The sequence below is a fragment of the Penicillium riverlandense genome, assembly GCF_028828495.1.
Source record: "Penicillium riverlandense strain IBT 135883 chromosome Unknown utg000008l_segment0_segment0, whole genome shotgun sequence".
Lineage (NCBI taxonomy): Eukaryota > Fungi > Ascomycota > Eurotiomycetes > Eurotiales > Aspergillaceae > Penicillium > Penicillium riverlandense.
This window is the reverse complement of record NW_026643199.1, coordinates 1803435-1827139: the sequence shown is the minus strand read 5'-3', so window position 1 is coordinate 1827139 and position 23705 is coordinate 1803435. Positions and strand designations below refer to the sequence as shown.

At 54.3% G+C, this 23705-nt stretch overlaps 10 protein-coding genes across 10 annotated transcripts; 7 read left to right on the top strand and 3 right to left on the bottom strand.

The window, feature by feature from the left end:
* Positions 1-110: 110 nt before the first annotated feature.
* On the bottom strand, positions 111-791 carry N7474_009738 (dynactin subunit 5; the record flags this gene model as incomplete). Its single annotated transcript, XM_057201148.1, has 2 exons — positions 111-671; positions 753-791. The coding sequence occupies 2 exons, from the start codon at positions 789-791 to the stop codon at positions 111-113; spliced, it is 600 nt and encodes a 199-aa protein (XP_057049135.1).
* Positions 792-1129: 338 nt separating this feature from the next.
* N7474_009737 (peroxidase/cytochrome P450 family protein) lies at positions 1130-4863 on the bottom strand (the record flags this gene model as incomplete). The annotated part of the gene is made up of 8 exons (XM_057201147.1): positions 1130-1191; positions 1251-2185; positions 2237-2739; positions 2787-3461; positions 3517-3607; positions 3666-4011; positions 4068-4407; positions 4471-4863. The coding sequence occupies 8 exons, from the start codon at positions 4861-4863 to the stop codon at positions 1130-1132; spliced, it is 3345 nt and encodes a 1114-aa protein (XP_057049134.1).
* Positions 4864-7634: 2771 nt separating this feature from the next.
* Positions 7635-9671, top strand: N7474_009736 (T6SS phospholipase effector Tle1-like catalytic domain-containing protein; the record flags this gene model as incomplete). The annotated part of the gene is made up of 2 exons (XM_057201146.1): positions 7635-7760; positions 7812-9671. The coding sequence occupies 2 exons, from the start codon at positions 7635-7637 to the stop codon at positions 9669-9671; spliced, it is 1986 nt and encodes a 661-aa protein (XP_057049133.1).
* A 495-nt stretch (positions 9672-10166) lies between these two features.
* Positions 10167-11135, top strand: N7474_009735 (uncharacterized protein; the record flags this gene model as incomplete). Its single annotated transcript, XM_057201145.1, has 1 exon — positions 10167-11135. The coding sequence occupies one exon, from the start codon at positions 10167-10169 to the stop codon at positions 11133-11135; it is 969 nt and encodes a 322-aa protein (XP_057049132.1).
* Positions 11136-11714: 579 nt separating this feature from the next.
* On the top strand, positions 11715-13376 carry N7474_009734 (flavin monoamine oxidase family protein; the record flags this gene model as incomplete). Its single annotated transcript, XM_057201144.1, has 4 exons — positions 11715-11843; positions 11897-11934; positions 11981-12369; positions 12427-13376. 4 exons carry the CDS (start codon positions 11715-11717, stop codon positions 13374-13376), a joined length of 1506 nt encoding a protein of 501 aa, XP_057049131.1.
* Positions 13377-13694: 318 nt separating this feature from the next.
* On the top strand, positions 13695-14834 carry N7474_009733 (uncharacterized protein; the record flags this gene model as incomplete). Its single annotated transcript, XM_057201143.1, has 3 exons — positions 13695-14073; positions 14132-14529; positions 14592-14834. The coding sequence occupies 3 exons, from the start codon at positions 13695-13697 to the stop codon at positions 14832-14834; spliced, it is 1020 nt and encodes a 339-aa protein (XP_057049130.1).
* Positions 14835-15182: 348 nt separating this feature from the next.
* Positions 15183-17017, bottom strand: N7474_009732 (homeobox domain-containing protein; the record flags this gene model as incomplete). Its single annotated transcript, XM_057201142.1, has 4 exons — positions 15183-15386; positions 15433-16590; positions 16653-16806; positions 16845-17017. 4 exons carry the CDS (start codon positions 17015-17017, stop codon positions 15183-15185), a joined length of 1689 nt encoding a protein of 562 aa, XP_057049129.1.
* A 1048-nt stretch (positions 17018-18065) lies between these two features.
* On the top strand, positions 18066-19776 carry N7474_009731 (sugar porter family MFS transporter; the record flags this gene model as incomplete). Its single annotated transcript, XM_057201141.1, has 5 exons — positions 18066-18243; positions 18309-18588; positions 18636-18956; positions 19010-19530; positions 19586-19776. The coding sequence occupies 5 exons, from the start codon at positions 18066-18068 to the stop codon at positions 19774-19776; spliced, it is 1491 nt and encodes a 496-aa protein (XP_057049128.1).
* Positions 19777-19986: 210 nt separating this feature from the next.
* N7474_009730 (uncharacterized protein) lies at positions 19987-20904 on the top strand (the record flags this gene model as incomplete). The annotated part of the gene is made up of 1 exon (XM_057201140.1): positions 19987-20904. One exon carries the CDS (start codon positions 19987-19989, stop codon positions 20902-20904), a length of 918 nt encoding a protein of 305 aa, XP_057049127.1.
* A 399-nt stretch (positions 20905-21303) lies between these two features.
* Positions 21304-23558, top strand: N7474_009729 (putative C6 transcription factor; the record flags this gene model as incomplete). The annotated part of the gene is made up of 5 exons (XM_057201139.1): positions 21304-21554; positions 21614-22341; positions 22395-22818; positions 22869-23151; positions 23199-23558. The coding sequence occupies 5 exons, from the start codon at positions 21304-21306 to the stop codon at positions 23556-23558; spliced, it is 2046 nt and encodes a 681-aa protein (XP_057049126.1).
* Positions 23559-23705: the final 147 nt, after the last annotated feature.

Here is a 23705-nt window from a genome sequence, read left to right as displayed (position 1 = left end):
AGCATAGGATGATTGATAATGATGTCTCGGGACATTATTTCAATTCATCCAAAACAGCAGGGGGTATCAAACGTAAACGCAACACAAAATAAAAGACACCCCCGTTCTATTTACCTCCCAACCACCCGATATCTCTCCCTCGCAAGCCCACCCTCAGCACCCTCAACCCCAAAACCCTCACCCACCTCCCCAACAATCCTAGCGGGTCGTCCGCCAACAACACACCAACTAGGCACAACCATCCCCGGCGGCACCGCCGCATCGTCAAGCACACACGCGAAATCCTTGATAATGGCCATACTGCCCACGGAAGCGCCCGCCCCAATCTGCACATGATTCCCCAATGAAGCAGCTTCTACAACCGCGCGCTCGCCGACAAAGACATGGTCGCCTATTTTGAGCGGGTAGAACGAGTGCACACCGCGGTGCAGTCTGCTCGGCGGACGGAGGATGGCACCCTTGGAGATGTAGCTGTATCGGCCGACTGTAACTGCGACGGAGGGGGTGTTGGAGCTTGGGGTTGGTGTTGATGGGTCGCCAGATGAAGAGGACGGAAGACGGTACAGGTCACCCCGGATGACGGCTTCCGCTTGGATTACTGTTTTCCCGCCCAGAATGATGTGCTGTGTTCCGTGGATTTGAGAGCGGCGCGAGATCTTGTTGCCCGTGTCCTGTTCGTTTAGGGTGAGGTTAGCGAGATGCGTGGTTCAATGGTGATTGATCGAAGGGGAAATGTGGCGGTGGAAGCGTACGGTTTCAATATATTCGCCCTTGACAGCCTTGGGAGGCATTTTGTTGACGGCTGGAAGCAATTGTGCTTGAGCTGAGGTGGATTGTTGACAAGGAAGTTGGGATGGAGCAGCGGAGGGCGGTGAGAACGAAGGATTTCCGCTAGCCCTAACGACTAAGAGGCATCTGGACTACAAGATTTATTATAAGATGGATACATAGAGAGTCATAAATTAAGCAGTCTGTACACTACACAATCACGATTGAACAATTTCTGGATATCTTGGAGACAAAACAGCAAGTCCCCGAACAGAAACAAAGCACTTGATCATAACCGTCCTCGCATTATCCCAGCATATACAGCTTCAAAATATATCGACTTGACAGCCTATAAAAATTTCTACGCGTTGGTAACAGAACGCTTCGCAGCAGTGGCATCGCCATCCCAGTGCAGTTTGAGAGCTGTATACAACAGTTAGCGTTATTGAATGAGCCCTCCAAAAAAAAAAAGGAAAACTTACACATCGGGAAGGCAAAGTAGGCACTCTCGTCCTGGCGCAGGTAGGCATAGTAGCCGCCCTCCTGGGGAATCTTCTTGATCTGGCCCTGAGGACCGGGAGCACGACGGAGGTTTTCCAGACGGCCAACAACGCGCAGCATGGAGACCATGGCGAGCTTACTGGCTTCCTGACCCAGGGCGGTGTTGGGGCCCTGGCCGTGGTTCAGGTACGAGTCCAGCGGGCGGTCGAGGAGCACCTCACTGGGCTCGGGGAAGACGCTGGGGTCGTGGTTGGCCTGGACGAAGGAGGCAAAGATCTTGTCGCCGGCCTTGATCTCGACTTGCTTGCCACTGTCGTTCACAGTCGCATTGGACTGGGCCTGGCGGTATGAGCCAAAGGTGCCGTTGATGCGGATGGCTTCCAGGCAGTAGCGGAACAGTTTCTCGTCCGATTCCTTGGAGTCCGTCTTGGCTAGACGGTTGATCTCAGGCAGGTGCTTCTTGCCCTCGGGGGAGGTGTAGTACTCGACGATCTGGGTGAAGATCTGGCCCTGGTTGGGTACCATCGAGACGACGGTCGGGAGAATCTGCGACCAGGCGATCTCGGATGTGTTGAGGCCGCTCTCCTGCAGACGCTTGATTGCAGCAGTGCCGTGCTCGCGGATGGCATTGTCGTGCGACTTGAAGCCGCCCATGATGCCGGACAGAAGACCGTGGCCGGTGTCCGCCTTGACAGACGCCTCGACGACAGACCCGAGCTGCTGGGCGACGGCGTGAGCGGCGCGGTTGTTCTGGAACGACTTGGTGGGGTCCATGTCGAAGAAGAGCGCCGAGAAGATGATGGTCAGGATCATGTATAGCTCGTGCTCGGTGAACAAACCACGCGGGTTCTCCTCGGTCTTTAGTGGCAGGCCAAAGAGGTTGGAGGCGAAGTGGACGTGGGCCAGGTTGCCGACACTGTTATACGGTGAGCAAGATAACCTAGAATAATTGGGGAGTAAAACTTACTCGCGAGTGATATCCACCTGGTTAATGCCAGCAAGCTTGGCACTCTTCTCCTGAAGCAGACGGAGGGTAGTATCCTCGTAGAACTTCTTGACGAGACTGGAAAACTCCTCGGTGCCCATAGCCTTGCCCATCGCCTCGTGGTGCTTAGCGTCGTACTCACCCCTGCCAAACAGCTTCTCCATAGCGCTGCTCCAGGCGTAGCCAAAGTCCTTGGGGTTGTCCAGGACCTGCTTGACGTTCTGGTGGGACTGGAGGTTGACACGCGGCGGGGTGTACTGAGGACGGTCATACGAGTAGTCCTGCTCCCGGCCAAGGTCCTTCATGATCTTGCGGTTCTCGCTGGGGATAGTCATGGGGTAATGAGCGTAGATCGAGTCAGGCTTGTAGTGGTTGGGGAATGCGCGCATTGCCAGCTTGTAGAAGACACAACCCTGGTTGATGTTGAGGTCGTAACGGGCCTCATTGTAACCGAAGTTGGTCAGGTTGCGAGGGTTGTAATCAACCTAGACATGTTAGCGCAACCCGTTTTGAGATAGGTTGAAAGACTTACGGTGTAGAAGCGGTCACCACGGACGAGAGCCACAGCATCAGACAGCACGGCACGGGAAACGGTATAGGTCGGGGCGATACCAACACCAGGGACCATCGGTTCCTTGGCCTCCTCGGAAACGATACCGGGGTACAACTCGACGTAGTCAGGGTGCTCATACAGGTGGCGCAGCGTATTGGCAATATCCGGGTCGGAATTGATCTCTTCGAAGGTATCATAGGTCTTCAGATTGAAGAACTTACGGAACTCGTTCAGAGATCCAACCTGCCAGCGACGAGCGGCTTCCATACCCAGAATCTCAATGGAACGGAGAGCCTTGGGCACATTGCGGGGACCGAAGGAGCTAGCCACGTCCTCAGAGGCGTGAGTCAGAATCTCAACCAGCTCATCATCCTTGAAGGTACCGTCCTCCTGGCGCTTCAGGTGTGCAAAGGTACGCTTGGCTGGGTCGGCGTCCAGCATACCCTCAACCTTCTTCATACCCATGAGGAGCTCGGGCATGGTAACCTGCTCGGCAGGCTTGCCCATCAGGTCAAAATAGACCTGCTCAATCCATTTCTCGTCGCCCTGGCTGATGGCCGAGTGCCAGCGGTAGGCCAGATTAAATTCGACGGAGCACTGGTTACCCAAACCAGACGGCGTAGCCCCGGCCTTCTCCATTTGAGCACGAGGGTCCTACATTTGGTTAGTATTATGGTTGAATGGCGGCTGCGAGAGATATTTGACTTACCAAGCACCAGGTGGAGTTGGTGCGGTTCAGGTTGACAATAGTGCGCAGGTAATCGTACAGGGTGATGTTAATGTACAGACCACAAGTGATCCTGGTATTTTGTGAGTGATTGGCCTATGCGCGCGAGCTTGATCATAGAAAAAACCTACAGACGACCGGTTTGGAAGAGGTCCTCGTCGTACTTGGCCCAGGCCGCCTTAGCCTGGTCCTCGGGTAGACCGTCTCGGGGCTTGTTGAAGCGACCGTTTTCGTTGATCAAAGCCAGCTGCTCGACAACATAGTTGTGGAAACGGTTAAGCATAACCAGGAGCACACCACAAGCGGCAGGCAGAGCCTGCAGGCGACCCTCCTGGAAGCAATCGGGCTTCAATTTTCCATCCTTGTGGGTACGGATCAAATCCTGTTGCTCCTGGACATCACCATAAAGAATGGACAAATCCAAATAGGCGGATGTCTTGTTCAGATGCTGTTGGCGGTAGTCGGTCTGGAAGATGTCTGTTTTGGGAAAATTAGTCTCCAAAGCTTCCAAAACTTCTAACTTGGGCACGGACCGTGAATAACCAAAGAGGCCCAGTCGAAGAAAACACTGGAGACCTTGTTCGGGTGCGGGGTGAACTTCTGACGGGCGTAGAGGCTGTCAAACACCAGGCCTGGGTCTGGCAGACCACCAGGTTGAATGGTCAAAGGGGGAATGGAGCGCGAGTACGGGGTGTTGGCAGCTCCAAGCCATGGCAGCGTCGGGTTGTTATTTGAGCCATCGGCCGAACGATACCTGTACTCGTCACCCATGTATGATAGCGGCGGGTGCGGCAATGAGCTCCACAGCTCATCCAGGAATGAGTTGGTGAGGTCAACCCGGTTCTTCGAGTGACCAGGAAGATCGCTGACCAGCTGTGATATGGGAGACATTCGTCAATTGCTACAATGGCTGATTGAATGACGGATTGAACGAACCTGAATGATGCGCTCCATGAGCATGGTCTTGTCATCAACAAGCTCCCCAGAAGCTTTGCTCTTGATTAGATCCTTCACGGTGTTTACATCGCGGAAACCCAGAGACTTGATGTCGTTGATCAAGCCCGATGACTGATCATGCTTCAGGTAGGTGCCGTCGCCACCCTGGTTCGGCAGAGGGTCGCGCGACGCGTGGATGGCCTGCGCATACTTCTCAAAGACTGCAACCACCTCGGCGCGCTTCACTGTGTGGGATTCCTCATTGTTGGATGTGGACTTGCGCGCCGGTGAGACCTTGGAGAACCGCTTGCTTTCCTTGCCGTTCTTGGTGGGCTCAGCGTCCCCATTGGAGTCCTTGGACCTCTTGAAGGTGGTCGAGAATCTCCGAAACATGATGGCTGATTTGTCTCTCACACAACCCGAAGGGAACTCAAACAAAAACAGCACGGGGGATTAATTGCAAATGGCAATGGCCAGACTAGGAGGGAGTGAAAGAGAAAAGGAGGAGAGAAGAGCTCACGCGGCCCGGTTGCTCGGAGCAGCCTTTAAAAAACGCGGCCCAGGTCGGTTTGCTGCAGGACTGTGGAGCGCTTGTAGGTGGCGGATTTGTTATCACCAATAGATGATTGACTCGATCTGATTGGAAACTACTGTACTAGGAGTGGGCTAGCTCGATCTCATCCGCACCTGGACCTGCCGGCTCAGGGCTGCCGATCATGACACCAGCCCCGCGTGGTACAGAGCTCCATGCTCTTTCTTGCTTCCGCTAGTGGACCCGCCAGTGCGGCCCTTGTTTAGCCAGGAGAAAGGGATCATCATGGTTTCCTTCGGAAAGTCTCCATTGCGTGGGAAAAGGGGGTGGGCCAGACACGACACGTCCCTCGAGCTCCATGCTCTCTGTATTCGCGGGAGACCATGATGATATGGAGAAGCATGTGAGTATAGATCTGCACGGCGAATCATACTGTACGTCAGGACGTGCTCTGGAAATGTGATCACTTTGCCACATTAGGGATGGGCGTGTGCCACCACCGTGGATAGCGGTGTATGTACCAACCACCCGAGGCCATCAAGGAGCTTGGCAGGCCATCGAGATCCAGCTACGCCAATTCCGCGCCAAGTGGGGGCGTTTGGTCGCCGTCGTCACAGCGACACCCTTTCGATCGGTTCAGTGGCTGGCTGGGACAAGTCAAGAGTGCTGTCGATTTTTATTTTATTTTTGATTTGATTCTTTGGAAGCCACAAAGCGAGAACTTGTCACACCCCCCTGGTTGCGACACCGCACGGAATTAGCTTTGATCTGAGCCAGTCGCACCACCCAATGGCACCGGATTGGGGCTCCACCACCACTCTGGGGCCGCAACGACGATGATCTTGGACGCAAGGGCGACGTGAGGTGCAACACCTACGTATTGCTTGTGCCTGCCTGTACTGACTCAGTAAACACACATCCTCGGTGTTCTTCTTTGATCGTCACGGCCCACCCGTTCGTACCGCACCCACTCGCTATGGGCTCTAGCGCTACGCCAAGCGGCGAACGGACCGCCTGGCAGCACGAACCTCATGTCATTGGCAGCTCCTGACTTCCAGTCATTGTGCAGAATTATTCAGAATCTGATCCGTGCAGGCCTCGCCGCCCCACTTCCAGGACTTGTAACAATCGTCATGCAGATGGAGTTTTATTTGTGTTCCTCGTGGCGTTTCGCCCGGGTTGTGAAGCCCAGATCCACGAGGAATGGAATAAATCGAGAGAGAAACCGGGAAAAGGGCAGCTCGATTGCATATGAGCTCGTCTGGTGCTTTTGCAGAGTGATGAGTATAATCTGTACTCGTTGGCACAGACTCCGGGGCCTTCACAAATCGTCAGGGGCGACGAGCTGAGGTTCGGCATGGTTTGGAACCATGGCACGCGCAGTCGTTGACCTGGGGACGGCCGCTCCCGAGGTTGGTGCCTCAGCCGAGATGTATGGACATCAATCCTTCCGACTTGATGGACACCGTGTCCACCCCGAGTCAGGAGCTTCAACTGGGACCCCGTGGTAGTAGTACACACTGTACGATACACTAATAATGAAGCTGGTCCCACCGTTCCCACGGACAGACTTTTTGAGTTTCTCGCCCCCGCGGAATTGCCTATCACACCAAGTTGCAGATGAGCAGCGAATGCTAGATTCCAATCATTGTCTGTGTAAGCTTCAATCCGGTCCCTCGAACCTGCCAGACTCTCTTCGTAGTCCCAAAGGAACTGTGGGATTTCGAAGTGACAGCAGCGGCCCGGAGAGTGGGGCGCGGGTCAAAAAGTGATAGACGTAGCGTGGGCGCTGGAGTCGCCTAGCGAGTCTCGGGTTAGACTGGATCTGGAAGCTTCCGATGAAGTGCGACGAACGCCCCCTCCCTTGTCCAGATCCAGTTGAGATGAACGAATGGTGGAGAACTGATCGTCAGTAATATCCCGAACCCAGGATCGATCGGCTCCTGGCTTTGCGGCGTTCATAGGCCCAGCCCCGATACTTTTTGGGTCCAATCAACTAGTGCTAGAAGAGTGGTCCGGGTATGTACAGACTTAGCACTGTCGCAACAAAAGTCAGACTCTGCAGGCTCTAACGCGGACCAAACAGGATTTGGAATCCACACTACTACTGCGGAGGTCCGAGCCGGACACAAGCCCTCGTGCAGGGCGACATCTGCTCCTGTCAGCCCAAATCAAAATGTGTCGGCGAACATAACCCCTGGCTCCTAGCCATTGGATGGGCTGTGACCCCGTTATGGCTTTGGGGTTTGTGTAACATTGAGCCAGCCCGGTGGTCGGTGCTGTTCGGCGATCTTGCCCTCTTAACGCGCTGTCCGTGATAAGTGGCAGAAGATGCCAGTCATCTTGTGATTGGAATGTGCCAGGCCCACCAGCCGTCAGCCCACTCGAGCTTGACGTATCCATCAAAGGGCTGCAGCGATCGACCTCCTCGGGTCTCACTTCCTCGAGTCCGAGCATTTTTTAACTCCCCACTTCCAACCCCCTTCTCTTGGAATTCCCGTGTTGGGATTGCAGACCCTGATTCGTGTAGTTGGCTAGTGACGGCACAGTGTATATCAACTGGATTCTTGTCGCCGTCTCTTCCGCTGTATATAGTTTCTCTCTCCTCATCTGGGTTCATCCAGTATCTGGCATGGACACCATGGCGCACCCCGCAGGACCTGTTAATGTCCCCAAGCAGTTCGTGCTCTGCTTCGACGGCACGGGGAACAAGTTTGCGGGTGACGAGTCGGACAGCAATGTGCTGAAGATCTTCCGCGTGAGTAACAACCTGGCGTTCTGTTGTCCAAGACCTCACTGACGATCGTAGATGCTGGACCGAAGTCGGAGCCATCAGTACCACTACTACCAGCCCGGCATTGGCACTTACGTGACATCTAAGTCGCTTTCTAGTACCAGTCGCTTTCAGCGCATCAGATCCGCCTACCAAAAGGCCAAGGACTCCGCGGTTGGATCGTCCTTTGACGAACATGTGATGGGTGGGTATAAGTTCCTGATGCGCTACTACTCTCCCGGCGACGAGATCTACTTCATCGGATTCAGTCGTGGCGCTTACATTGCGCGATTTTTGGCGGAGATGCTGGACTACATCGGCCTGCTGGAAGCCGGGAACGAGGAGCTCATCCGCTTCGCATGGAAGACATTTGCCAAGTGGCAGCAGCGGTTGGGAGAAACAGAAGAGGAGCAGGCAGAAAAGAAGAAGCTGTTCCACTATATGAAGGCGTTCCGTGAGACATTCAGTCGCCCGATCTCGCGTATCCGTTTTATGGGTCTCTTCGACACCGTTAACAGCGTGCCACGCTTCGAGTCCGCGTGGATGCAGCGCACAAAGTTCCCCTATACCGCGCGCAGTTCCGCCAAGGTGATCCGTCATGCGGTTGGCATAGACGAGCGTCGTGCCAAATTCCGCCAGGATTTGATCTCTGGGCGCCGACCAGAGCATGACAAGAGCCACCTCCATCGCCCGCACTTTGACCGACATCATCTGCAAGAGCATCTGCAACATCATATGGATGCCAACCATCACCTACATCTCCATCACGAGGAAAACCCGGAGGCCATCCCTACCATTCAGGTGAATGATAACGGCCAGCAAGTTACAGAAAAGGAATCCGAGCAGCACACATTCCAAGACCCAGGATGGGGTCCTGGCCCAGGCGAGACGTACTACCGCACTCCGCACGGCTCAGCTCCTCACAGCTCGCATCAAGGCAGTGAGAATAACTTCGAGGGCCAGCAAGGTCCCGCTCGCTATCGCGCGCCCTCCCCTCGGAGCACGAGTCTCGCTGTGCCCAATCAGGGGCCCTCGGTGGACGATGCCTCGTCTGTGCACAGTGGACAAAGTGGACCTTCTGTAGCCTTTTCGGTCCAGTTACCGAGCCACGTCGACTATGACGACGAAGATGATCAGGATATCCATGAGATATGGTTCCCAGGCGGTCACGCAGACATTGGCGGGGGCTGGAAAATGCAAGGAGGAGAGCAGTGGGCGCTCAGTCATGCGCCACTGGTGTGGATGGTGCAGGAGGCCAAGAAGGCCGGGCTTCAGCTGGATGAGCGCAAGATGAAGCAATTCCAGTGCCTGGAGGAGTTTGATGGGGACTATACTGCAATCCGCGAAGAAATCGGTGCTCAGCGCCTTAGCACGGTCAACCAGTGTCGCGAGGACCATAATGAGACGGACGGAGCCTACCGCTCGGCGCCCAACGAGAAGGAACGGTCAGCTGCCAGCCGCGATTTCTGGCATGCACTGCACCACTCGAGCACAAAGGGTCTGCTGCACGACTGCCTGGAGTTTAACCAGGGTCTGCCGACGCTCTCGGTCATCTCCTGGCGGATCATGGAGTGGCTTCCCTTCCGGCGCATGGATCTCCAGGCCGATGGGACCTGGAAGCCGATCAGCTGGCCGCTGCCACGCGGAGAGGTGCGAGATGTGCCATTGGATGCTGAGATCCACGTCTCGGCCATTCGCCGGATGCAAGCCGATCCCAACTATCGGCCCGGTAATGTCATTGTTGGAGGAGGTGGCCGAGGTATGCGCAGGGCACCGGCCGAGCGTGGTATGGGCGATTGGGTTGTTTTCAAGAACGAGGGCGACGGGGTGCGCGAGACCTACGTGCGCAAGAGCGAGGCCACCAAGTGCGAAGAGGGACATGGGGTCACGGCATAGGGTTTTTGTTGGATAGTCATTGTTGTTGCCACGAGAGATTTCATCTCGGACTGTACCCTATTAGGATAGAATGTATGTCGGTGGACGAGAAAAGAGTCTGGAGTCATCTGGAGCTGTCTGGACCCTGCGGGTGTGCAGACTGGCCAAGATTGTAATCATTGTGGCCACCGTTTCTTGGCTACCGGGGAGTAGGATGTCTAGCCAGGAATAGAGGAGGGCTATTATGGTAGATCCTCCTCCATCCGTATATTCAGTCATATGTAGTTTGTCCGTGTTGAAGTTGTCGTGGTTGGATGCAAGAGGTAAAGATAAGCGTTCTTAGATCCATCGTTCCAGTCTTTCCTCGCCCTGACCTCACCACTTCATCTCCCTATCCTCACCACCCACTTCTCCCCCCGAATCTACTTGGCCGGCCCAAGATTCTCTGTTCCGTCTATCCTCGACTCTCACAATGCGACCGGGCTAATTCCATCCTCCCGCTCCCCCCTAACCACCATGGAAGCGTCGCAGCAGCCTCCTGAGCCCCTGCGCCCTTCGTCCTCTCCGCCGTTGCCCGAACCCGCCCGCCTGCCATCCGCGCCGGGGTTCAGCCCGGAGACGGCGAGCAAAGAGGACGTCATGATAACCCTGTCTCTCTCCCCCGAGCCACCGGCTCCTTCCCGGACTCTTTCTCCTACGGCTCGATCGCATCTCCGCTCTCGCTCACTGGTTGGCATTCCCGGCATGCCATCGATGACGCGTGCCTACTCGTCCCCAGGGCTGGATTCCCGGGGCCGTTATATCTTTGTCAATGGTCGCGGGGTGCCGGCATCTCCAGTCGATGCTGCCAAACGTTCACCCTTGCAGATGCGCTCCGCAGAGGATCACGTCGAGACCCGGCTGGGGTCACTGACCATTTCCGAGCCCATTTCAGAGAACGCCGAGCTCGAGATTGCCCCCAAATCGCCCATTTCTCCTCCGGGCTCCTCATCTCCAATACTGCCTCCCCAGACTTTCCCTCGCATGAATCGTCTACGATCTACGTCGCCCCTTCACTTCAACAACCCCGTCACCAGCCCGTCCTCCCTGTATTCGTCGCCCATACTCGGTTCCAAATACAATGAAGCCTACCCGGGGCCTTCGGCTTCGTCTACTTCGTCGGTCCCTTCAACACCAACCAGCCTCCGGTCTCGAAGCCCGAGCATTTCGTCCCTGGAGACGATCCCGGACATTCCTGACGCTGAGGCCGAAGCCCTGGAAGCTGATCGCATAGCGGATTTGAAAGCCGCCGCCGACGCGGCTGACACCGCGAACACCGCCCGACGCCGAGGCACCTCTGATACCTCTGGCCCATCGAGCTCTTTTGGAACGGCGCGCGGGGGATCAGGCACTTACACGGCCCGCAGTGATAAGCGGAAGCGATGGAGCGTCTGCGGTGCTGAGCGTCGACAAGATCTTGACCTGGAAACGATCTGGGAGGATTGACACCGTCACTTTCTCTTTCCTCCCTCGCGATGACCTCGGCCAGCGCATCTTTTCGCTTGGGAGTTGATTTCCGCCTCCACGTTTGGCTTTCTTCGTTCTCTGGTGATCTGTCTCGCTTATCATTGACATTTTATTTCTCGATACCCTTTCTTTATCCCCCACCCGAATGTACATATCAAGCCTTTTTTTTCCATTTTGAGAAGCGATTTTCCAACTAAGGATGAGGAGTTTTGTTGCGGGCGGCGCTTTGTGTTTTGTTCGGGGAACCGAGGGTGATAAGGCGCATGGTCATTTTGATCCTTTCATTATTATGCTGGGCATAAACCGTTAGTTGAAATATGATGACAATCGCTTTAACTTGGTAATATCTTTCAAGAGCTGTTGTATCTATTCATAGTATGAACTTCCCCAGTCCAGGGTGGCACCATCCAATCACCGGGTAGCCCCGCGCACCATTTCCTCACATCATCTACAACTGGTTACGGTTAATGGCGCTGTTTCTTTCCCATTCCATCTCCTCGGTTTCTTCTGTATATAGTTCAAGAAACAGCCCGGGTCATCCGCCGTCTCTCTCACATTATGAGCGCTCGCCCACTACACGTCGGCATCGTCGGTGCTGGCCTCTCCGGGCTGCGTTGCGCCGACATTCTCATCCAGAACGGAGCTCGAGTGACCATCCTAGAAGCAAGGGACCGAATAGGAGGAAGAGTATGTTCCCCCTTTCCTGGCCATCAGAGCAAACATATTAAATGCCACTCTAGGTTCATCAAGAAGACGTGGGCGGGCACCTGGTCGACCTGTAAGACCCTTATCTACCGCAACTACCCATGCTTACCCTCCACCAGCGGGCCGAACTGGATACATGGGACAGGGAACAACCCGATCATGTCCATTGCGATGGCGACCAAAACAATGACGCATGATCCAGAGGGCGGGAATATCCTGCTCTCGCGGGATGGTGCCCAGGTCGACGCGGACCTTGCAACCAAGGCTTCGGAATTTATGTGGACCACTATCGAGCAAGCTTTCGAGTACAGCAACAAGCACGGCGAGTCTATCCCTGCAGGTCGAAGCCTGTTCGACTTCTTTCGAGAGAAAGTCCAGCAGACGGGGCTCTCACCCGTTGAGCAGGAACTCTGTCTAGATGCTTGTAAGCTCTGGGGTGCCTATGTGGGGGATCCTATTGAGAGACAGAGCCTGAAGTTTTTCTGTCTGGAAGAATGTATTGATGGGAGTATGTACTTACTGTCCGGTCCAAAGACTTCCTTTGTGCTAATTTCTTGCACTCCAGATAACTATTTTGTGGCGTCCACTTATAGGCGAATTCTGGAGTCTGTCTCGAGGACTGCTCGTGAACATGCGGATATTCGGTTCAACCACCCTGTCAGCGGAATTGACACCCCGCCTCGTGAGAATGGAGAGCAGCATCAAGTAACCCTCACTACGACCACAGGGGACGACTATGTCTTCGACGAGGTAGTGGTGACTTGTCCACTCGGCTGGCTCAAACGAAACCAGCATGTATTCCACCCCCAGCTCCCCAATCGACTGCGACAAGCCATTGACAGCATCTCCTATGGCCGACTCGAAAAAGTCTATGTTACTTTCCCCCGAGCCTTCTGGCAGTCTGGGCCTACTGGCAAAGAAGTAGGACATGACTGGGCCCAATTTCTAGAACCAAACTACACAGAACGCCCAGCACACATCCAGTGGAGCCAAGAATGTCTATCTCTCGCCTCACTGCCTCCCTCCTGCGCACAACCCACTCTACTCTTCTACATCTATGGCCCATGTGCCACACACATAGTTGAAGGAATTGCAGATCTCGATCCATCATCGGCCGACTACAAAGATTTCCTGGTTCAGTTCCTAGAGCCTTTCTACTCGCGTCTACCGGGATACTCTGCCTCTTCACCAGACTGCAAGCCAAGCGCTTTCCTTGCCACGCGCTGGCAGAAAGACCCTTACGCGGGCAATGGCTCATACTGTAACTTCCAGGTTGGTCTGACACACGCAGATGAGGATATTGAGGCGCTTCGGTCAGGGATTGGTCTAGGATGCAGTCAGGGATTGTGGTTTGCTGGCGAACATACTGCACCTTTTGTAGCGCTTGGTACAACAACTGGTGCATATTGGAGTGGTGAACGTGCAGCTAGGCAGCTATGTCAGGCTCGTGGGCTTGGGAGTGTGGGAATTGGTGCTGGACGAGATGATTCTCTACCTTCTGCTCTTAAGCAGTGAGGTCCATCTAGATTCATTCTTTGATATAGGTCTGTACTAGGTACAAAGATGATATAGATGACTTGTCTTTCTCAAATGCAATAAGATAAAGGAAGGCTACTTCTTGCTATCTTGTAGGTAGCCTAGAATGTTCCTGCCTGCGCGTAGGTGAATATCAATAAGTTTGTTTGCAAGACTATCAACAACCCCATTCACCTTCCGTCTCTGCTCTTCACTCCCATTCACTTCTCTCATCCACTCTGTTGTACACTATCTATTGGCCGCCCAACCCCCACCCCTCTACATCTTCCAAATACCCTCATTTGTCTCTTGCCCACCATGGAGGATTCAATGCCAAACGTCCATGTTGGAGAAGTTTCAGACCTGAGCTCGGACCTGAGCCCGGACCCAGGCCTATTTGAATCCACCACGGATCGATCCAGTGGATTCGTGTACGCTTCGGTGGAAAGTCTCATTTACCCGTCCACCTGGGATGACGAGGTCGATATCCAGACCTCGATCGCCAAAGCCCGGGTGGACGGGTACGAGGTGGCCGGGGATCGTGTGGATAGCTTCGTGAAGCAGACACTGAATGCTTTTCTCAGCCACTTGCCCAACCAGGGCAAGCTGGTGCTTTGTGAGGAGATAATGCGCTGTGCCAGCGATGACCAGCTCTACGCGGTGTACTGCCAGCTAAAGGACTGTGTGCTCCTGCCAAGTAAGTCGCTCCTTCTCTCTTAACTCATAGCCAACTAATCGCTTTGTGATCGCGATAGTGCTCATTCGGACCCCTGACGATGAGGCGAAGCTGCATGACAAGAAGCAGCGGCAGCTTCATGAACAATGCTTGAATCGAGACGGAGATGCTTGCGTGGCCACACGCATTATGGATACGGTCAGATATCATGACCAGTCGCAGCCGGATGAGCGCGTGGAGGGACTTACTGACGCTGTCTACATCGTCCCCCGCCCATACGAGGAGTACCATGGATCTATTGACGAAGATTCTGGATCTATCTTGGTAAGTAGTGCCTGGCTGGCACTGCGACGTTACTTCCCTAGCACAGCTGGTGCTCTCGACCCGCGCACAGTCAGGTCGCCAGGAAATATGCTCACATTATGGGACGAGCTGGCCAAGGAATGGGACAGGTTTGGAGTTTCCCTTGAGCCTACCGTACGTACCCCCATCGCTCACTTCGCTACCCTATACCCAAAGCTAATTCGCTTGGTATTCAGGCTGTTTCGAATCACTACATCTTCAAAGTCCACCCTCGCTGTGAGGGGGACTTCAGCGAATTAGCCGATACGACTGTACAGATGAAGCAGGGCGATTCAGGGCAGACCATCTCACTCCCACATATGGAGCTGATTCGCGTGCATCACATCATCGCCGCCATCCTAGCGCAGTCTGGGATCACTGAGTATCTGCAGTCTATTCTATTCAAGCGGAAGAACATGGACGCTAGAGAAGCTGATTGAGATGAAGCGCAAGCATGAGCAAGGCGAGAAGGGGGGAAACATGAAGATGAGGATAATGATGAAGACGATGACGATCACGACAACGATGCGGAATGAAGAGACATAACCAACTGTAGAGTGTACAATAGGATTACCAGAACATACGAGAATCAAGGTCATGGTCATTTATTCCAAGAATTAGAGGTAATATCTGCACTCTGGACAAATACAGACAGGAAGAGGGAGAGAAAGACACTCATAGGATCATGAAAGAACCGCTTGCTTGCTGCACATCTCAAGGGTCATGGACACAGACAAACACAAATCCGAACAAAGGAAATACAACAAAAGAAAAAGAGGTACTTTGAATCATCTCCATGCCCCCTGGCTTAGCGACAACAAGCCCTGCACACAGTCCAGATCATCTTCCTGACTGGCACCGCCATCACCACTCATAAACGCTGAGACGTCTGCACTGAGTTCAGGGGGAGCCTTGTTCTGGTTTCCATTCGGGAATGGCCTGTTACGCTTGCCATTGGTCATAATGCCCAACCCTCGGTTCCGGTTGGTCTCCTTGAGAACAGGGCGGGAGGGTGTGTGAGGTTGTCTTGCGACGCACGTTCGAGGTCCGAGTGCCTGGGACCCAGTTCTCCTTGTCTGAATCACCATCGTCATCATCATCCAGCTGGAAATCTGGCTTGCTGCTCAACTTGGACGACATGGGCTTGAATGGCGGCTTTGGGGCGTAGCCCATGCCCCGGTTGCGGCTGTTCTCCAGCCGTCCTAGGGAAGAGACGGTCCGTGAGAGTTTCCGCCGCTTCTCGCTTATCGACTGAGAGATGGGAGTGGTGATCGCCTCGGCACGGGCCAAGAGACTGTGTCTGGCCGAGAGACTTCTGCTCAAAGAGCGCTGGGAACGTGAATGAAACAGGCCCGGAGATGCGACATTCGGGCCAGGTTGGGAGCTGGTCGGCGTGGACAACGCGCTTCGGGCGTCCGTGTCAACGAACGACTCCCAGTTCCGCGGATCGCGTGACCGGCCAAACACGCGGTCTTTCTCGGTTGTGGTAGGGAAGATGGCACTGCTGCTGCGCCGGAGACCCGAGAGTTTTGTGCGGCGGACAGAGAACATAGCAACGCGATTTTTGGAAGGTGAGGGCTCGTCCTCTGCGCGGATGACGGCCTTGCCATCACACGACATGGCAATGCGCAATGCGTTGCGGCTTTTCGGCGGCGACGGGGTCAGCTCGCCTTCCTTACGCACCATGGCCTCACCATCGAACGACAGAGACAGCCGCAGCGACGGCGGCGATTTTTCTGTGCTGGACTGCTCGTTTCCACCCTCACCGCGGATGTCAGACACGGAGCGTTTCCGTTTCGGCGGCTGTGGTGAAGACGCGTCTTCCATGTCCTGGACGGGTTGCTCAAGGTCCTCGTGAATGGTTGTTTGTGTGTCATCCAGAGCTTCTGTTGCGACGGTGGACTGGCTACTTTGTGATGGCAGTCCGGGTTCTTCTTTATCCTCGCTTACGGGGTCAGATCGATCAGAGAACTGCAAAATCTCCCCATCCCATGGTTTCGAGGTCCGCGGCCCGTGAAGATCCTGCGTGTCCGATGATGGCTCCGCCCCACTCGAGGATGGCTCCGCCGACGCGCTGTCATCACTAGCGGGTTGTGCAGACGAGTCGGTCATGCTCGACCGAAGAGCGAGTAGTTCGTGCGGCTGGAGCGGTTTGGATTTGCGGCGGTCGTTCTGACGACGGTTTTGGAACCAGATCTGAAGCATCGGAAGGTCAGGGTCAAGGAATTGGGAGTTTCAAATTCCTGTGCGAAACATACCTGGACCTCTTTCTCGCCGAGCGAGACGCGGCTGACAATGCTCGCTCGGGCAACCTTGTCCGGTTTCGGGTTCTTCTGGTATTCGGCTTCGAGAACCGCGTGATCCTCTGGGCTATACAGACAGACACGGTCACGCCGATTAGCCGAGACGCGTCTAGAGGCGCGAGAACGCCCAAAAAATGACACACGTACCTAGTTCGACGTCGTTTCTGGCGTGCTAAAAGCTTGTTATCGACACGAGGAGGGAGGTTTTGGGTGAGAGTTTTCTGGGAATGCACCAGGAAGGCATAGTTGAGGGCATTGGAGTCGGTGGCCGAAAGAGAGGGCGAGGACGAGGCCGCCACCGAAGACTCCGGGTCAGACATTGTGCTATGACCAGGGCATGTGGTTGGAGATGGGTGTGTTGTGTGTTGTATGTTGTGTGTGTGAAGGGGAGGAGGAAGGGGAAAAGAAGTGGGAAGGGAAGGGCAGGCCCGTGAGGCTCGAGTGCCCCGAATCGCGTCGCGATGTGGACGCGGGAAAGTAGCAGGAACGTGAGCCGCGCTAGTCAGACAGTGCGTCTCCGAGGTACCGGGTACTTGTCCGTGTCGGTGCTACTTGACTGCGATTACACCTTTTACTTGGCCCTGGTCCATTTGGTTCAGATTTCTCCTTCGTTTTCCTCTGTTTGACTGTCTCGCCAACTATGTCGGAGAATTCCCCACCGTTCGCTGTATACACAATCCATCCGCATCGGGCCTTTTTCGCGTCTTCGCAGATATGTTAGTTTTACTTCGATCTTTATTTTTCTTTGATCTGGGCTGTTGTTTCCTCCATTCCATTGTCATCGTGACCACTCTGAACCGCTGCTGTTCCTTCTAGAAACGCGAGAAGACACGAAGTCAGGTGACCTGTCAGGCAGCATGACTCAGCCTCAGCCATGTGTCACGTGGCACAACACATTCCTCGACAGGGCGAGACATTCCTTGTATCTCGCGTATCGTGTGACGAACGTCCTGGAATTTCCGACGCGTCATGGACAGCCCCCAGCATTCCTTTGCGCAGGTCATGTCGCCCCGATCCATTCACTCTGCCATTGACAGTGCGGGGAATGGGCATTAATCGGCACACCGGGACCACGCTAAGGGATCCGCCCACGGGCCTCGTCCATGGGTGCTACCGGGCCGTGATAGGTTGAATGTCCGTAGAAGCTCCGGCGCCTAGGGTTTGCGAAACCAACCCCGGGTCCTCGGGGCTGTTGTTCACTTCCACCCCCTGCCGTTTCTCTTCCGCCATTGCAACGCTCTTGCTTGCGTCTATATAAGACCGGCCATGTCCGGTGGAGTGTGTAGATTGGACAAGATTATATAGACGTCTCGTATTGGGGGCGGTTTCCATCTCGCATAGTCACTATCGAATTGATTTGACGAAAATATGGGCCGCCTCTTCGCCATCTCCGTGGCCGTGTTGGCGGCGACGGGGTCATTCCTGTTCGGATATGACTCCGGTGTGATGACGGACGTGATTCAGTCACCCAATTTCTTGAGGTATTTCAATACCACGCAAACATCGGCCATCATCGGCGCGATCAACAGCACCTATTCGGGTGGAGGTATAGTGTCCCAACGGAAACGAAGCAAAATCAAAAGGCAATGGGCTGATCTTACTCCAAAACAGCGGCAATCGGGTCTCTCCAAGGCGGCCTGACCATGGATCGTTTCGGCCGCAAGTTCACCATCCAAATGGGTGCTTTGATCTGCCTGATCGGTGCCACTTTGCAGGCCGCAGCGCAGAATCTTGCCATGATCCTCACCGGTCGTATTCTGGCCGGCTGGGCTGTCGGCCTGCTGTCCATGTCAGTACCGGTCTATCAAGCCGAGTGTGCACACCCGCGGTCCCGGGGCATGATGGTTGGAATGGCGCAGCAGATGATAGGCGTGGGATTCATTGTGAGCACGTATGTTCCTCTCTCAATTTCTGCATACTTGTCCTAATCAAAGCCAGATGGGTGGGGTACGGGTCTCTTCATGCGCCGAACACTAGCCAACTTCAGTGGCGCTTCCCGCTCGCCTTCCAGGTCGTCCCAGCGCTGGTCCTGGGAATTGGCATGATGTTTGTGCCCGAGTCCCCGCGGCACCTGATTGAGAAGCAGCAGTATGATGAGGCTTGGTGCGTTCTACAAAAACTGCACTTCGACGGTAGCAATGACGCCTGGATCCATCGCGAGTACACTGAGATCCGGGCCACGATCGAGGCCGAAAAAGCTCTCGAAACGCCGGGATGGGGGCCCATGTTTACTGTTCCGCAATGGCGGACCCGCCTGCTGTACGTGCTGTGCTGTCTCTTGATTACCATGATAGTCCCTAACGACCTGCTAGTCACGGCGTCGCCGTCCAAGCATTCACCCAGATGACTGGGATCAACGTGATAGGCTACTACCAGACGATCATGTACAAGGCTCTCGGCATAACAGGCCACCGCAACACATTAGTAGCGGGCCTGTACAACTGCGTTGGCCCGATTACCAACCTGATCTTCATTGTGTTTCTGCTGGACCGCGTGGGACGCCGCAAACCCATGCTATTTGGCTCGATCACCATCTCGCTCGCCCTGATCTGCGAGGCAGCCCTTAATTCACAGAACCCGAACGGCCAGCGGCTCGGGTACAGTATTGGCGGTGTGTTTTTCTTGTTCCTCGTGTCAGTGTTGTTCTCGCTGTCATTTGGGCCTTGCAGCTGGGTGTACATGGCCGAAGTGATGCCGATGCAGATTCGGGGTAAAGGGAACGCCTTCGCCGTAGGGATTGGCAATTGGGCAGTCAGTACTCTGTGGAACCAGGTATCGCCCATTGCGCTTGGCAAGATTGAATGGAAGTTTTACTTTGTGTTTGTCGCGTGGAGTGAGTTTTCTTCTTTTACTATCTACTGTGTGAATATGCTGATTTTCTCTACTAGACCTCTGCGTCTCCCTACCGGTTATTTACTTCTTTTTTCAGGAAACCAAGCAGAAATCACTCGAGGAGATTGATCTATTGTTCGGTGGGAGAGCTCTAGGCACATTACCGGAGGAGGTGGGAGTGGCATTGCGAGACGAAAAGGAACAGGCCTCAGTCCTGCCGGTGGAGGATGCGAGCTATTCCGCATAATCGACTCCACCTTAAGCGAGTCTCTGATGAAAATCGACATCGCAATAAGAGGGTATGACTGTTTTGTGTATTTTGTACTTCCACAATCCCGTACGGAGCCAACCCGGAGATAAAGTCGGCTAAAGACCGGGCTCCCCCCGCGAAACATAAAAGACAGTGGAAGACCACCACTTTCTCTAAACCAACCAACAGCCGTCGGTTTTTCCCAAAATGTCAACTGTGATTGTATTTGGCCCGACCGGCCGCGTCGGTTCTGTCACGGCATGTACTGCCCACGAGCACGGGGCCAAGGTCTTCCTAGCCATGCGCGACACGCAGAAGCCCATCCCAGGCTTGAGTGCTGAGGAAGAACAGGCTGGAGGCTTTGAAAGAGTCCAAGCCGACCTGACCGACCCCGACTCCGTCGCCGCCGCAGTTCAAAAATCAGGTGCGCGACGTGCATTCATCTATCTCGCATTCGGGACGCCTGACCACATGCGGTCCACACTGCGAGCCCTCAAGTCCTCAGGTATTCAATTTGTCGTCTTCCTGAGTAGCTACACGATCTCAGGCGAACTGGCCGACATTCCGCCCAGCGAACTCATTGCCTACGTCCACGCCCAAGTCGAGATCAGTCTCGACGAAGTCTTCGGGCAGGAGAACTACGTGGCCATGCGACCGGGAGGGTTCGCCACGAACACGCTTAAATTCAAGGCCGCTATCAATGCCGGCGAAGTGAAGCTCTTCGCGCCGGACTTCAAGTTCGACCTCATCACGCCCATCGACATGGGTCGCGTTAGCGGCACGATTCTTGTGCAGGGTCCGCGCAATAACCAGCGCAAGGTGTATCTGTATGGGCCCAAGATTTTGACACAACAAGAGTCCATTGGAGTCATTGCAAAGGTCTTGGGCAAAGAAGTTAAGTTCTCGAAGATCACTGCGCAGGAGGAGCTGGATGGGCATATCCAAGCGGGCACGCCTCGGCCGGTAGCGGAGTATATAGTGCGGGTAACGGGGGATCCGGAGCCTGCTGCGGGGCGTCGTGCAAATTATGAAGAGGGCGTTGAGAATGTAAAGCTGTACACGGGCAAACCTTCGACTGGGTTTGAGGAGTGGGTGGAAGCCAACAAAGAGCTTTACAGCGTCTGATACCGGCAAGTACCACTTTGCTCCTCGGGTGTCAAATCGTGCTATCAAGGAGAAATTTGCTTATTCAATCTATTTGAAAGCACTCTCGCATAACAGCTCATATGTAAAGCGAGTTACATGTAACAAATAAATTCCATGAGTCGTTGCAGAAACAAACCGAGCGGGTTGAGCGCCTTTTTACATCTCCAATTCATAATGTTCACACCGACTGTTTTGTACATAATATAGGACGAAATTAGGCTGAATATGGCATGCATATAACAGTTTATTGTCCCAGTTACGGCGTATAGATGTGTAGCAAAACAAGTGGAGCATCCCGCCACTCTAAGCCTGTTCAGGCGACAATCCACTTCTACTCCGATTTTACTCCGACGCCTACAACGAACTGCTCACCTCGCCATGGCGGACCCCGAACGGCGATCGCAATCACCGGCCACTCGTCGAAATGGCACACTGCAGTCGTGTGAGCCCTGTCGCAGATCCAAGCAGCGGTGCGACCACGAGCGACCGGTGTGCCGGCGCTGCACGACTAAGCGCATTCCGGAGCAGTGCTTCTACCACCCGGCGCCGATGACCAGACGAAGACCATCAGATCCAGTCAATGCAGCAGTAGTCGCGTCAAAGCGGCTAGTCAGCCAGCCAACTTCCAAGTAAGCGTGGACTCTTGCCTGGTCTGCCGAAGCGCCGAAACTAATTTTTCCAAAAACAGCGCCTCCAGCCCTGGATCATTGGGCACTGGCCGCATATATACGCCGTTGGAGCAGCACTCTTCTACGCTGCCGGGATATTTGGGATCTACTAGTTACACTGCGGTGCTGGCCGAACATCGCAATGAGATCCCCTTTGAGCCGGATGACAGCTCCGACTCGGTGTCTCCGGACATGTTGGTCGAGCCAGATCGACTGCAGTCTGGGCTGGAGATTCTTCATTTCCTGTATAATCTCACCGTGTGTCAGACATTAATCCAGAGATACTACAACAAAGGAGGGAATGCAGCCATGCCGAAAATTGTGATAGACACCATCTTGCGCTCCATCCGCCAGATCTTTGACGGGTTCGACGCCAACAATCTCACCCCTCAGCTGCAGGATCTGGTCACCCAGATGATTCATAACTCCTCCCGGCCTTTGACTACGTACCGATCTATGACTGTCGATGAGTACTGTTCTTCATTTACGGGGCGTAATTTCCGATGGGAGGCTCTCGGAAGCATTTTCGTGCTGTGTGGCCAGCAACTAGTTTGCACCCCAGACAACGATCCGCTCATTGCCCAGACGACTGACGACAACCGAACTAGAAATCGCCTTCTAGAGCAAATGACCGTAGCCAGCGCTAAATGTCTCGGTTTTTGTGAGCAGGCCTCTTCGGCCAATGAATTGCTAGCATGTCTACAATACAACGATGCGATCCTGCGGACACAGCAGTATGGCGATTCGAGTGAGTCTTTTCCCTTTCGCTATTCCTCGCACTCTGGTTGACAATCTATATAGGTTATGGAGCGTGGCGCCGTCTTGGTGACCTGGTAGCCACAATCTACGCCGCCGGTCTGCACCAGGATACCGATGATTCCGATAACTGCCCGTTCTTCCTGCGTCAATGGCGGCGAGGCTGCTTTGCGGGTGCCTTTCATATGGACAAATTGATCGCGACTTTTGTTGGGCGACCGCCTCTCATGAACTATCGGTACTGCACATTGACGCCTCCGCTGGACCTGGCGGATGACGTCCTAATAGCCGGCGGTGACACACTCAACCAAGCCATTTCCGAGCTTGACGGCGCCGGCTGGGACACGCACGGAATCAAGAATCGCATGAGCCCTGCCCGTCTGCGATATCAATTGGCTATCTTTCGGGAACAAACTCTCGAGATTGCGTTGGGTACTCACCAGCAACGTGACTTGATTCGCAAATCAAAGTGAGTCTCCAGGTCTACAGCATATGATCCAAAATCTAAATTCGGTATAGTGAGATAACGGAGAACGCCCGCGCCGTGTGGGAGGCTTGCCCAGACCACCTTCGGTTTGACCGACAGATGCCAGGCGATGAGCGTGACGACTCGCTCCTTGTGCGATACATTTACCTGGATTATCTGTATACATTCTTCTTGCTTCAACGCTCCTTGATCAAGCACACCAACACCGGGCAGGAAGCCCTACTGGACATTTCACGCCAGCTGTTGTCCAGGGTGATCCAGATTAGTTCTCTTCGGAACCCCCTGGTAGACATGGACCGTCATTTCTCATGGATCGTGAGTACGCTTTCTTGTTTTTCAATCACACACTAACTCCAAGCCAGGTCCTGAGCTACGGTCTACCCAGCGCCAGCGTGCTGCTGATTGAACTTCTTCGCCAGTCGCATGAACCGGGCCCACATGCCACTCCACTGCCACGCGCCGAGCTCATCCGCAATCTCAGTGTGTTCGTGTCGTTCTTATCTTGGGTGTCGCGCCCGGGCCATGGCAATTACCACACCTGTAAAGAAGCCGAGAAGAAGTTGTCTTATATTCTCGACCAATTGCTCGACCCGGAGCCGGTGCATGCCGGCGTGGTGGACGATGCTACGTCCGGCCTGTACAACTTCTTGAACTTGTCGAACTACAACACCTGGGACTTTAATTCGGAATACATGCCTCCGGCTGATGGGTTTGCGCTTTGAGTGGTCTACAATGCTACGCACAATCACCGTCGATTCGGTCGTGGTCATAATCGTCATCATTAACGGCGAGGGTACATATAGGAACCCCCCATGAAATCCCGACTCTATCCATACCCAACAACAATTACTTAATCCAGAGTCATACCA